The sequence below is a fragment of the Lutra lutra genome, chromosome 6 (assembly GCF_902655055.1).
Source record: "Lutra lutra chromosome 6, mLutLut1.2, whole genome shotgun sequence".
In the NCBI taxonomy this organism is placed as follows: Eukaryota; Metazoa; Chordata; class Mammalia; order Carnivora; family Mustelidae; genus Lutra; species Lutra lutra.
The window spans coordinates 131039101-131052618 of record NC_062283.1 but is presented as its reverse complement, the minus strand read 5'-3'; the positions used below and the strand labels follow the sequence as shown (position 1 = coordinate 131052618).

The following is a 13518-nucleotide window of genomic DNA, read 5'->3' as shown; positions in this document are numbered from 1 at the left end:
GTTTTCCTTTGTTGCTTTTTAAGATTTTTCTCTATGGCTGTTGGAGCAATTTGAAGTGATGGGGTGTGCTAGTTGTTCTTGTGCTCGGGGTTTGTTGGGTTTCTTGGATATATGCTTTTCATCAGATTTGGACATTCTCAGCTGTTATTTCTTCAAATTTTTTTTTCTATCCTTTCCCTTCTCTTTTGGGGATTCCAATTACGTGGGGGCTGCTGGAAGTTGACCCACAGCTCATTCATGCACTGTTTAGTTTTTTAATTTAATCTTTTTCTGTTTCATGTCAAATTACTGTGTTCAAGTTCACTAATGGCTACAGTTTAATCTGTTAATCTTAGTGTGTTTTCCATTTCAGATGTCTTCGTTTCTAGAAGTTCATTTTGGGTGTTTTTATATCATTCATGTCTCCATACCCATTCTTTAGTTTTTGAGCATGCAGTGATTGGTTTTTTTTCTAATGTTTCTGTCTGCTAATTCTAATACTGGGTCAGTTTGATTTTTTTTCCTCTTTATGGGTCATGCTTCTCCTGTTTCTTTGCGTGCAAGATGTAAATTATAACCTGTTGGGTGCTGGTTATTTTTGTTCTCGTACAGAGAAAACAGTTTGATCCTTTTTAGGTCTTGGCGTTTTAAACTTTGTTAGGTGGGAGCAGAGCAGCATTTATTGGAGGGCTAATAGTTGTCCAGTTCTTAGGCAAGACCCTTCTGAGTACTCAGTGCCCCTGGATTACGAGGCTTCCCAGTCTGGGCGAGCGGGGACAGGCTCTTTTCCTAGCCTTGTGCGGGCTTCCGAGTACTGTTTCCTGGAAACCTTTCCTAGCCGTGGGTAGCTACCTCCTGCGTCTGCTGATCGTCATGTTGCTGAGACTGTACTCCGCAGATCTCTGGAGTTCTGTAGCCTTCCATGGCGGTGCTCTGCTCTGGAACTCCAGCTGCCTTCAGCTGCCGTGACTTCCAGCTCCATCTCCTCAACTCAGGAAGTGCACTGGGCTCTGTCTGGGCATCCTCTCCCTGCATCATGGCTTAGAAATTCGGGGCAGTTGTCTGGATCCATAGTTTCCTGTCCTTCAAGGATCGTTGTCCTTTGCCCGAAGTCCAGTGTATTGAAAACTACTGTTTAATGTGCACTGTCCAGTTTGAGGGCAAATGCAGTCTCAAGATGGGACCTTTAAAGTTTTAATTTTTATTTCAAGGAATATATAAATACATATTCTTAATTTTTTTTCTTACACTATACAAGATAAGTATGTCTGTTTTGACTGTCCCTCAATCCCTTCCCCTTGCCGACTCCTCCGCTTTGCAGAGGTAATTAGTGGAACTGGTCTGGTGTTAAACACCCCCTCTGCCAGCATTTTTTTATATATTGTATGTATCCTTAGAAAATAACATAATGTGGATTTTTGTGTTAATATTAGCCTGCAACTTCTCACTCACTACTTGGAGATCTCAAGTTAGTGTATGTAGCTATACCAAATTCTTCAATTCTCTGAGGGCATATGTAGTATGAGTATCATAAGTATCTGCTTATGGAAGGATAGTAGGTTTGCAATTTTTAGTTTTTAGTAACACTTTTGCAGAGCAGTATCTTTGCACCTGCCCCCTTGTTTATGTGTGAATTTCTGTCTAGTGTAAAGGTAGAGAAGGGGAGATCTGTGTCATAGGGGTTACACTTTGAGCTTTTTATATTTAACTCATTTTTAAATTTTAAATTCAATTAATACATAGTGTATTGTTAGTTTCAGAGGTAGAGGTGAGTGATTGGTCAGTCTTCTATATAACACCCATTACATCACTGCCCTCCTTAATGTCTATCACCCAGTTACCCCATCCCTCATCCCCTCCCCTCCAGCAATCCTCAGTCTGTTTCCTATGATTAAGAATCTCTTATGGTTTGTCTCCCTCTCTGATTATGTCTTGTTTTATTTTTTCCCTCCCTTACCCTATGCTCCTCTGTTTTGTTTCTTAAATCCCATATATGAGTAAGATCATATAATTCTTTCTCTGATTGACTTATTTTGCTCAGTATAATACCCTCCAGTTCCACCCACACTCTGTACATTTTAACAAACTGAGATTGCCTTCCAATTCCCACCAGCCAGTGTACCTGAGAGTTTCTATATCCTTTCCATCTGATACTGGCAAAGTTTTAATACTCTGGTGAGTGAAATGATTTACTTGGTTACTGTCCTTCATTTGTACTTCCTCTGTGAATTGTCTTTTTCTATCGTGTCTTATTAATTGTAGGATTTTTTCTCTTAAACGTGCTGGGTGCTCATCTATGGTCAAATGGATTTTCTTTGATATATTCTTCAAGTCTTCATCTTTGATTATGGTGTCCATATCACAAGAGTACAATCAGGAGATAGAAGCCACAAAAATGAACAGGGGAATTTTGACCTAAGAGTGGATTGGAGGGATAGGACATATTATCTGTAATATTTTAAGAAATACAAACAAAGCAGTGAAGAACTCTGAAGAATACTGGCATAGCAAATATAAGAAGTGGCTGTTCTCTGTCCTCCCTCAAGCCAAATTCCAGAAATATTAAGGTTACAACCTTGGCTCTCTGGATGAAGTTTGTGGTAGCTGCCAATCCACCACCGGGCAGCTATGGGGAAATGATATGCCGGTGGTGACCTGCGAAGTCATCCAAGGGGGATGCAGGGTAAGCCATGTTCAAGAGGGTACTACACCAGTGACACCACAGTGCTCAGATGTGTGCACTGCTAAAGTTTTGCCCAGAACCAGGAAAAGAAATTCCTCCAGTACTGACAAAACATCACGCCACCTAGCAAAGAAGTATTCATTCAACTCCATTGTCATAATGGTGGAGCGGGCAACAGGTGGATTCAAAGCTTAAAGTCCTTTTTTCTGTCAATTTATGATCTCCTACTACTTAATATTTATTTTGCCCTTGCTGAGAATCTCAAGTGGTCAGTTCTCCTGGTGGTGACCCAAATATTACTACCAAAGGGTGTGAGTCTTCTACTGTTCTATTTTGGTTGCGTAGATTTTCATTAATCTTTCCTATTGGGTATAGAAGTACTCAGGCACCTAGAGAGCCACCATGCTCCAGATATGGCCTTTGCCTCCATTGTGTACCAGCACTACAATCTCCCCTTGGTAATAAGGATCGACCATTCCAGCCAGTAGGGTAACACCTTTCACTGCCTGTTGGTTTAGTGGCTTATGAATCCCAAGATGGCCAAGTGGCAGTCTCACCTTAGATCCTAAATCAATAGACCCATTGTTGTGTCTCTGGTTGAAACAAACCTTCGGAACTAAGACCTCCAAACCAGCTCAGCTTGAGGTTGCTGAGATGAGAAGTATCACCGGGAGTCATACCCACTTCTACCTCTTGATTCCCGGGTACGTATGCTACCTCTGTGAGACAACTCCATCCTTTCAAGGTGGTTACAACTGAGTTACAACGAGTTTTCAGTGAATCATCCCACCTTTCAGTCAGCCCAGCCACTTCTGGGTGTTGGGGCATGTTAATTTCACAGGCATGAGTTTACTGCAACATTTCCTTTACTGTGAAATTGATTCCTTAACTAGAAGCTGTGCTAAAGGAAATGCTGTGACAGTGGATAAAGCATTCTGTGAGTATATGCATCAGCTAGCAGTGCTGGCAGGAGCATTATAGACCATATTCAGAATGTGTATATTCTACCAAAGATGAATCTCTGTTCTCTATGATGGAAAAGGCCCAATATAATCAAATTGCTATCACATGGGTGGTTGTTACCCACGAGATTAATACCGTATTCAGCCTCAGTATTGGTCTCTGCTCCTGAGAGATCAGGCAGTAGTCAGTAGTGCCATGTCAGCCTTGATAAGGGGAAATCCATGTTGTTGAGCCCATGCATAGGTCACATTCATGGGTCCATTGAACAAGCACTGGGGTAGCTGGGGAAAGAGACTGACACCCATAGAGTGCATTATTTTATCCACTTGATTAATAAGAGCCTTCTTTGCCGTAGATGCCCTTCAGTGACGTGGGATACGAATATCTTGAGTGTGCTCCCATTCCGAGATCCATCCACATTTACTTTTCACCAACCTTTACTGTTTCTTCCAAGTCTAACTGTCCAACCAAATCACTAGCAACTACCCAAGAATTCGTGTGGATTTGTACTTCTGGCCATGTCTCAGATCAGACACCATGGACAATCAAATGCACTACTTGCAGTTCTCACAGGGAAGATTTTCTTGCGCCCCTTCTTTTTTTTTTTTTTAAAGATTTTATTTTATTTGACAGAGATCACAAGTAGGCAGAGAGGCAGGCAGAGAGAGAGAGAGGAGGAAGCAGGCTCCCTGCAGAGCAGAGAGCCCGATGCGGGGCTCGATCCCAGGACCCTGGATCATGACCCAAGCCGAAGGCAGAGGCTTTAACCCAATGAGCCACCCAGGCGCCCCTCTTGCGCCCCTTCTATTTAGATCCACTCCTGAGCTCCATGGTGCTGCAGTTGTCCACTTTTGGGTGGATCCAATATATCATGCAGACCTATCTATAAACCAGGTTTAATTTTTTTTTTCCTTGGCTAGCTAGTTGTTAGAAACACTCCAGACCAGAGGTATTGATTGAGGAAGAGGCAGCAACAGGCATTGGTGCTTGAAAGAGTCTGAGCCACATGTTCACGGAAGCTATTTGTACCTTTCGGACCTGTTCCAGAAAGTTAAGTCAAGTGTATACTATTTCCATTGATAACAGATTGCTGCTGTGCATGCTCAAGTTTATGACTAGGTAGACTCTCAAACACCCAAATCATGATGTGAAGCTTAGGCTATCTGCTCACCTACCACCCTTTGGTAATCGGTCTCTACAAGGCACAGAAGGAGAATAGTTGCCTTCAAAAGAGGGCAGGGATTTGCTGCAGAACCCTAAGGTTTGCCCTGTGTTTCTGCTTGAGAAGGGCTCCATATGTGCCAGGATACTTCTAGAATCACTGGCTCTGCTGGATCATAGGACCTATATGGCCGAGCAGCTTATACTGTAACTCAAGTTCATGACAGAACCTTCTCTTGCTAGGCTCCCCGCTCCAAATTGGTAATCTTACAGATAATTCTAGAGGAGGTTTGAAATAGCCAACTCAAATATTGCACATGTTGCCTTCAAATCCAAAAAGGCCTACTGAGCATCATGCCTTTTTTTTCACAGTATATGGTGTAAGCCTAAGCAAACTGCCTTTCTCCTTAGAGGAAGACACTTAACATGCTCCACAACCTTGAGCCCCCAGAGACTTCACTGGGGTTAATAGCCCTAAATTTCTGTGGAATTTGTCCTTTACCTTCTAGTTCTTGTATGTCTTACTAAGACACTAAATACTACCTCCTACTCATCATATCCAATCAGCATGTTGTAAACATAGTGTCTTTTGTAGAATATCATGATGATCAAGCTCTCTACAGACTATATCATGATAGGGAGTAGAATTGACAAAGCCTTAAAGCAAGACTCTGACAGTATACTGCTGCCCTACCAGGTAAAAGCTAACTGCTCTTCATGGTCCTTACAATTTGTTATGGAGCAAAAGGCATAACAAATTGGGTCAACAACTGCATAACGAAGGCCAAGAGGATATTCATTTGCCCCAGTAAAGATACTACATCTGAGACAGCAGCTGTGGTTGGAATCACTACCTTGTTAAGATGGGAATCTGATAGTCCCTAGTCATTTTCCAAGATCCACCTGTTCTATGTACAGGCCAAAGTGGTGATTTAAGTGGCAATGTGATAGGTCTCATCATCCTTGTTTCCTTAACGTTTTGAAGGTGGCATTAATCTCTGCAGTTTCTCCAGGGATATAATTTTGCTTCTAGTTTACTTTCCAGAAAGGGGAAGTTTCAGGGGCTCCCAATGATCTCTTCCTAAAATAACGAGGCTTCAACTCATGGGTTAAAAACCAGTATAGGAGTCTTTTCAGTTGTTTGTGTTGTCTATTCCAATTATACATTCAGGAACTGTGGAAATAACACATGGTGGGCCCATGGATTGACTGGGTCCACTGTAATTTGAACCTGAGACTCCTTCTGCTACCTCACTTGTAAGCCTTCATTTTGACGGTTGAGCCACTGTGTGCTTTGAGTTCCCAAGAATCAAGATTTTGTTTTTTAGGAAGACTCCACACCCAATGTGGGGTTGGAATCTGGGTGAGAGACTATGACTCTCCTCTACGCTGACTCAAGCCAGGTTTCTGACTACCAGAGTTTCTCCTGTTGTATAGATCAAACAATATTCGAATTGGCTGCCCATGTGTTTTCATTTGGGGACACACACTGACCACCAAAGATCTCTATGTGCCAGGTCTATAATCTGACTACTGACACGTCCCTGCTGCCCCTTATAATAGACATACCTACCTTGTCCTTGGCCGTTGTCTTCTGCTATTCTGGGACTGCATCATAACCACTGAAATGAGAGAGCTCATCTCAACAGCAATGAGAAATGACAAGATTGTGATTTCAACTGTCATTGTCATTAGCATTCTGCACAATTAAAAATTGTGCTTGATTTTTTTTTTTTTTTTAGCAGTATTACCCCTATGACTACAAGAAATAGATTTTTTTTGAAGGCTGCTATGGAAGTTCTCTGGTTTTTAGACCATGATCTGAGCTGAGAATTAAAGGACCAGAGCTTGTCATTTTCTTCTGTAAGGGCTAAAGTGCATCCAAGAAAGTCCATCCCACACCCCGGTATTTATGGTTATGATTATTGGCATGAGAGTCAGTGTGGTAACAATTTAAGCTCCCGAAGCACATGCTTCAAGTAGGTACTTCATCGAAGTCAACCGTGGGTAGTAACTTGGTTAATTGTCATGCCATTGCATGCAAGGGATTACTAGTCTTCCATTTCTTATTGTCAAGGAGCTCAGCATTGTGTCCATGCCCAAGGGTGCAACCAAGCAAATCCCCAAATCCCATCCTTGTGAGTCTGTCCCCTAAGACCACTCCACTACTGGTATCAGTTCTGTATTATTGAACTGTATCAGTTCTGTATTACTCATGGGTCAATTAAAAGATAGAACCCCCACAGTAATCCAACTGTGAGAAAGTTTAATAGAAAGGATTATTAACTATAACAAGGGGTTGACGTAATGGGAGGACCGGCTGGGAAGCAATAAAGAGAGCTCTGAAGAAAACAGGGATAGCAGATATAGTGAGCAGCCACGACCCTCCAGAGCTGACATAAACTGGAGAGGGTGTGACCTCAAAGGCTCACTGGATGGCAGAGAAGTTCACTAAGGCTGGGAAGTAGCCCTCAGGAAAGGAAGAGCAGGAGGAGAAAGCCCTTCACAGAAGGCGCCATGCCAGTGGCCCTCCACCAGGAAGCTGCATGCTCCCATGTGCATTCTCACACAGAAGCATGTCAACATAGCAGGAACCTGCCAAGAGAAGCACCCCAGAACCTCCTTCTTCAGGATCCCTCCAGTACTCTCTCCTGACAAAGCTTAAAATCTTGCAGTGGGCAAAGAAGACAGATTTACAGGGTCCATATTAATTATATTATAGCAGACAAGGATGAATTTAGAGCTGAGAGGCATAAATTGATAACTGGTACCATATTGTCATGTTGTCATGTTGAATTTGTAGCTTTGACATCCAAGTCATCAACCTTCCTCTTGGCTTTTGTTTCTCATGTTCTACTTAAGAAATAAGTTTGTATGGGGGCGCCTGGGTGCCTCAGTGGTTTAAAGCCTCTGCCTTCAGCTCAGGTCATGATCTCGGGGTCCTGGGATAGAGCCCCGCATGGAGCTCTCTGCTCGGCAGGGAGCCTGTTTCCCCCTCTCTCTCTGCCTGCCTCTCTGCCTACTTGTGATCTCTGTCAAATAAATAAATAAAATCTTTAAAAAAAAAAAAGAAATAAGTTTGTGTGTGTGTGTGTGTGTGTGTGTGTGTGCATATAGATCTTGAATCCATTTGGAATTCATCGTGTATAGTGTAAGGTGATAATTTATTCTACTTGAAATAGACTCAACCTTACCCTTAATTTGAAAAGTTAAACAAATATAATATATAAATATATGTATGTAAATGTTTCTCTGGTCTGTTCTGTTCCATTCATCTACCCATTTATTCCTTTACTCAGGATACATTTTCTTGTCTGAACAAAAAGGCTTGCATTAGGACTTCGCAAAACTCTGAAGAGGGTCTCAGTATTTGTAGGCAGAATAAAAAAACTAGTTAAGAGAGGATGATGTTCTTAAGTGAAACAAATAGAAATGAGTGCTCTGAAATGTATTGAGATTAATCTTCTCTGGTTTTTCACTTACTAAAAATTACTGCTTAGCAGCAATGCACTCTCTCCTGGTTCGCACACCTCATCAGTAATCTGGAACCCACAATGAGAGGCTGTTGATTGACCAAAGCTGAGGCCCAGGTTGTAGAAGTACAAATCAACTCCTAGTTCCTAAAACCTAGGGCCGAGCCCTACTTCACCTGGGACATTGTAGATATAATCATCTCAGTCCTTCCACAATGTCTTCATAGTACTGATAATAAAAATTAGATCAAGGTTTCATGGAGGTTAGAATCATTTTTATTCATTCAAATGCTCAAGGAAATAAAATGTGGAAAAGGATATATGATTACCAGTCAGGTCTTTATGGGATTATGGATGGAGCTGTGTGAACTTGAAAAGCTGAACATTGAACATTTTCTGCCACATTGGGTAGAAAGACGTTGTCAGTCCTTCTTTCGTGTTTAATAGGTACCTGTAATATAAGGATTAAACAGATATTGGAGATATCATTAAAAGTCACTGTTACTCATGGGACCAAGATCATTCGTCCAGTCTGGGGCAGGCCATTTAGGGCGCCTTCTTGTACCTGCCACTTGTCATAAAGGGAACTGGTTACGAATTAAATCTATCAACAAAAAGCCATTATCATCTAAAGAAAAAAGATATCCCATATATGGAGTAATCTAAAAATTCCTTAAGAGTTTATCATTTGTGTTAGTGTAGTGTTTTGTTTTTTAGAAAGTCTTGGTGGCCTTACATCCCAGCATGTGTACATTCCTCCTCAGTCTGTATTTATCTGATTTGTCTTATAGGCCTTTCTTAAGAATTCAGAACTTAGATTCAAAGAGGCTCCAATTCTTTTGTGCCTTTCCTGGACCTTACACTTTTTGCTCGGGGTTTTTATAGTGTACACAAGTTAATGGGCTACAAAACATTCCCTTATTTATTAGGGTTTGTTTAGCCCATCACCCTTTTAAATCTTGTGATACAGTGGCTCTCCTCTGATGCATTTAGTTACTTAAGCAGCCTTCTCAACCATGAGCTGTAATCACCAACTACCCCTATAAGAGCAACATTTGCTTTTGGGAGTGAAACGGGGATGGAGTGAATCTTAAAAGCCCTTGTGGTCCCATAAACGCCAACTGAATATTGCTTCTTTTTGGAAAAGGTTTTTGCAGAAACAGACATATACTAGAATTTCACTTTTTACTGAAAGCTGACTGCACCGAGATTGGTAGGTCAAGCGAATGGCGGGGATGGATAATGTGGTCCTACTTGGTCAAGGACCTTAAATGGATATTCCTGATCTGTTTCTTCCCTTTCTGTGTATGATTCCTTAACCACATGTTCAGAAACACTGCTGGAAATTTTTGATCCAATAACTAGATCATCATCTGCAAAATTATACCCTCATATTTTTCTCTGACAATATGATTAAATCTTTTCCTTTTAATTTTCCTCAAAGCAAGAGGCAGGAATTCTTAAATGGGTTGACATGTAAACTTCTGGAGGGGATTCTAAAAAACAATGGGGCAAAGAGTATAATACTTATCAAAGTAATGCAGAGAAGGCAGTGGAAGAGGGTAAACGTTTTACATAAACCAAAAACGGAAATATTAAAAAAAAATCTACATATATGTTCTGTACCTTGACCTAATCTGTGTCCCAAGAATTTCTTTGGAGGGTAGATTTCTCACATGTTTTTAAAATGACTTCTGAAACTTTCTGCTCTGCCAGGGAACTCAGATAAGAGATCTCATGCTGCTAGTTAATTACTGCAGATGACAGAAGGAAAAGAAGAGATTCAGAGACGGAACATGGCAAGGTGTTGATACTGACTTCCACATCCATTTATTTCATTGTAATTGAGTAAGTGCTTTGGGGATGAAATGTTTTGATATTCAGAATTCTGTTACTGAGGAGTAGCATCAGCAAGAAGGCAGAGTGGGAAACCATGGACCATCCTTCTTCTCAGTCATCAATTCAGAAACAATTCATGAACAAAGTCCCTCTGTGAGAAATCCAGAATTTTATTATTTAGATCCAAGTATCTAGATAAGAGCCCAATATTTTTAATGTACTTTTGAAGTGAACCTAAAACCATAATTTCATATTTACATTTTTCATTGTTTCACATATATAATCAAATTTATCCTTACTTACGGTGTCTGGTCTTTGAATCCTCCTTGTTATTTTACTGCTCATAAGATGAGTCCTTAAAAGGTGTTGCTGGGAGTATCTGGATGATGTGGGAGCAGAACGTAGGGAATACTGAGCCTGAGGTATAAGGCCTATAATGTTAAAAAATGTTAAATCATATCTCTGGTTGCAGTGTATAGGCCTAGATTTAATCCATAAAATTTTGAGCATAAAATGAACATCTAATCCGCTTCATCAGTTCTGAGTGAAGATGACAAAACCCAGATGGAATTTTTTGCCTGAGGGTCACATGACCAAGTGAAAGAGAAGGATATGATGGTTGACTTGGACTATGATGGGTAGAAGTGGACAGACTTAGGGATATTCAAATTAATCAGATTTGGTAATTCACTGGATTTGCAGGGTGACAAGGAATAGCTCCCAGATTTCTGGCTCAAGCAATTGGATAGCTATTCATTTTATTTTATGGTGGATTTTATGATTCTGGCACATATATGGTCAATAAATAATGGTCAGTAACAAAATTAGAAGGGTAGATGGGTGGGAAATATGAGTATGTAGAAAGAAAGCAGATAAAGATTAGAACAAGGCCCCTGTAGTAGTGAAAACGTAGAACTAAATGGGATCCCATGCATTGGGATTGGCCCCCGGGAAGGAGCAGCTTTTCCGTTTTACCAGGAGGGACCGAGAAGCAGCTGAGTGCTAATGTAGGGGGGCTGGGCTCAAGTTATAGAGGGGTTTCCCCTTGGATGGCTTTTAACTGCTCTGTGAAACTGGAGGTGACGTGTTGGCTGGGGAGGAGGACAGTGTTGGAAGGTGTGAAGAAGCCAGGAAGATTTAAAATAGTTGCTGGGAAAAGGAGAGAGTGAGCTGACCCCATTCTCAGCTGCAGGGGAGGGACATGTGAGCTGGTCCTAAGACCACTGAGAACCTTAGTCTCTGGCTTTAGTGATTGGCTCAAACCCGGACACGTGACCCGAGTCAACCCAGTCTGAGGCTGATTCTTTTCAACTGTCCATCGCCAGACTGACTCCTGCCCCTCGAGCTGGAACAGAGAGGAAGCTACAGTGGTGGCTGCCATCTTGCTTCCCAAGGGGCTCCACTTCCTCTCCACTCCCAGCATTCTCAGAGCCCAGCAACAGCGAGAGAGAAATCAGTGCTCGTGAAAAACATCAAAGCTGGATCAGGAGAACTTAAAGCAGTCTGCCTCTGAACATTTCACAGTTTTGTCAGCCAAGTGATTTCATTTTTTCCCCCTTGAGTATTTGAAGAACAGCTGCACTAGAATATATTATAGTTTCTCAGGAGTTGCAAGATCCTAAGGGGAATCCATGCTAATGCCAAGTAGAGAGAGCCGGCCCCCCAACTCTGCCTTGGCCTCTGGTGCCTCTGATGTGGGGAGCAAGGTGGCTGCTGCTACCACATCTACGGGAAGGAGAGAACTTGGTCACCTCCAGCTTTCAACTGGACAACAGCTGGGAAGGGAGTGGGAATGGCTGACTTTTGGCACTAATGGTATAGGAGGTGCCTGGCTGTCCCCTTGGAGGCTGGGTAATAAATAGGGTAATAATGGGTAATAAATAGACAGGTATGACCCAGTCCCTCCTCCCCTGATGAATCTACATGTAGGGGGCCCTCCACAAAGCCTGTCCTGTCACTAAGAGGGGACAGATGAGGGCTGAGGTTTAGGAATAACTTTTACATCTGTTTCCAGGGAAAGAGGCTTCTCTTTTACTCCTGCCACATCCCCAGTTCCAGGTATTAGGGTTCTGCCCCCCTACCCGTCTTGTGCCTCACTCTGTTTCTCCTTCCTAAATGTGCAGCTGTTGGCAGACATGGATGGCAGTTTGAAAGGACACTTTAACCCAGAAAGAGATTTAAAAGATGCTTGGCTGGGGTACCTGGTTGGCTTAGCTGGTAGAGTGTATGACTCTTGATCTCAGGGTGGTGAGTTCAAGCCCCACCATGGGTGCAGAGCTTATTAAAAAAAAAAAGAAGAAGAAGAAAGAAGAAGAAAGAAAAGAAAGAAGAAGAAGAAGATGGTTGGATGGAGGCAGAGGGGCAAGGGAGAGACAGAAAAATCCTAGGGAATGTGGAGAAGGAGAGTGCAAGGTACAGAACTGCTCAGGGTCAGTGGTCAAAATAGGGCCTTGGATATGTGTATGTTCTTTCTCTTCAGACAGGCCAACTGAGGTGAGGAAAATCAGACCTGCTCTCAGGTCCCAGGCAGCAGGCATAGAGGCAGGAAGGAGGGCCCTGGGCTTTATAGCTGAGCCCAGCCTTGGTCTTTTTTTTTTTTTTTTTTAAGATTTTATTTATTTATTTGAGAGAGAGAGAGAGACGGAATGTGAATGGAAGGAGGAGCAGAGGGAGAGAGAGAGAGACTGTCAAGCAGACTCCATGCTAAGCGTGGAGCCTGACATGGGGCTTGATCCCAAGACCCTGTGATCATGACCTGAACCCAGATCAGAAATGGACACTTAACTGAGTCACCCAGGTGCCCCACCAGCCCTGCTCTTAGTAAACCCAGAGTCCCTCCACCTTTGTCTACTTGATCTTTGATGCCAATCTTTCTGTTTCTGAACGGCTCTGTTTTCTTATATATTCACCTAGTAAATAGCCAAAAGCAAACATAAAGGACACACACGTATAAAAGTATAGGAACCAAGATTTGTACAGTTAGTTAGTGCTTCTGTACTACTGGCAGATGTGCTTTATTTTATTTAATCCTCAGAATACCTTTTGAGGGGATATTCCCATTTTACAGACAGGCTAACCAGAGGTCACATAGTGAGCAGTGACTGAGCCAGGATTTGAACCAAAGCACACACACCCAACCACCAGGCTCCACCAGAAGAGAAAAGCAGAGACTTGGCTGATCTTAACAATAAGTCAGTTGTGGTTATTGATATTTGATGACATTTTTGATAGAAGAACTTAGAATTTATTTTGTCCTCAACTTACAGGGGAGGAAGCTAGTTTAGAGACATCCCGGGTTTGGCCTCTGTTCCATGCTTCTTGCTAGCTATACTGCCCAGAGGGTGGTGTTGATTGCCACTTCCATAGGGCTCTTCAAGCCTCCAGCACCCAAGAATCATAATACACTTTCTAAATAACATC

The 13518-nt window shown here is 42.2% G+C and overlaps 1 protein-coding gene across 1 annotated transcript in view; it reads right to left on the bottom strand.

Annotated features, from left to right (window-relative positions):
• Window positions 1-8523: 8523 nt before the first annotated feature.
• LOC125102363 (uncharacterized) overlaps window positions 8524-13518 on the bottom strand; it is a 185629-nt gene continuing 180634 nt past the window's right edge. The window contains exons 46-47 of the mRNA XM_047733495.1: window positions 10402-10529; window positions 8524-8710 (exon numbers count right to left, since the gene is read on the bottom strand). Of these exons, the coding sequence (XP_047589451.1) occupies window positions 8600-8710; window positions 10402-10529 (239 nt within the window). The 3' untranslated portion in view covers window positions 8524-8599. The remainder of the gene's footprint in view (window positions 8711-10401; window positions 10530-13518) is intronic.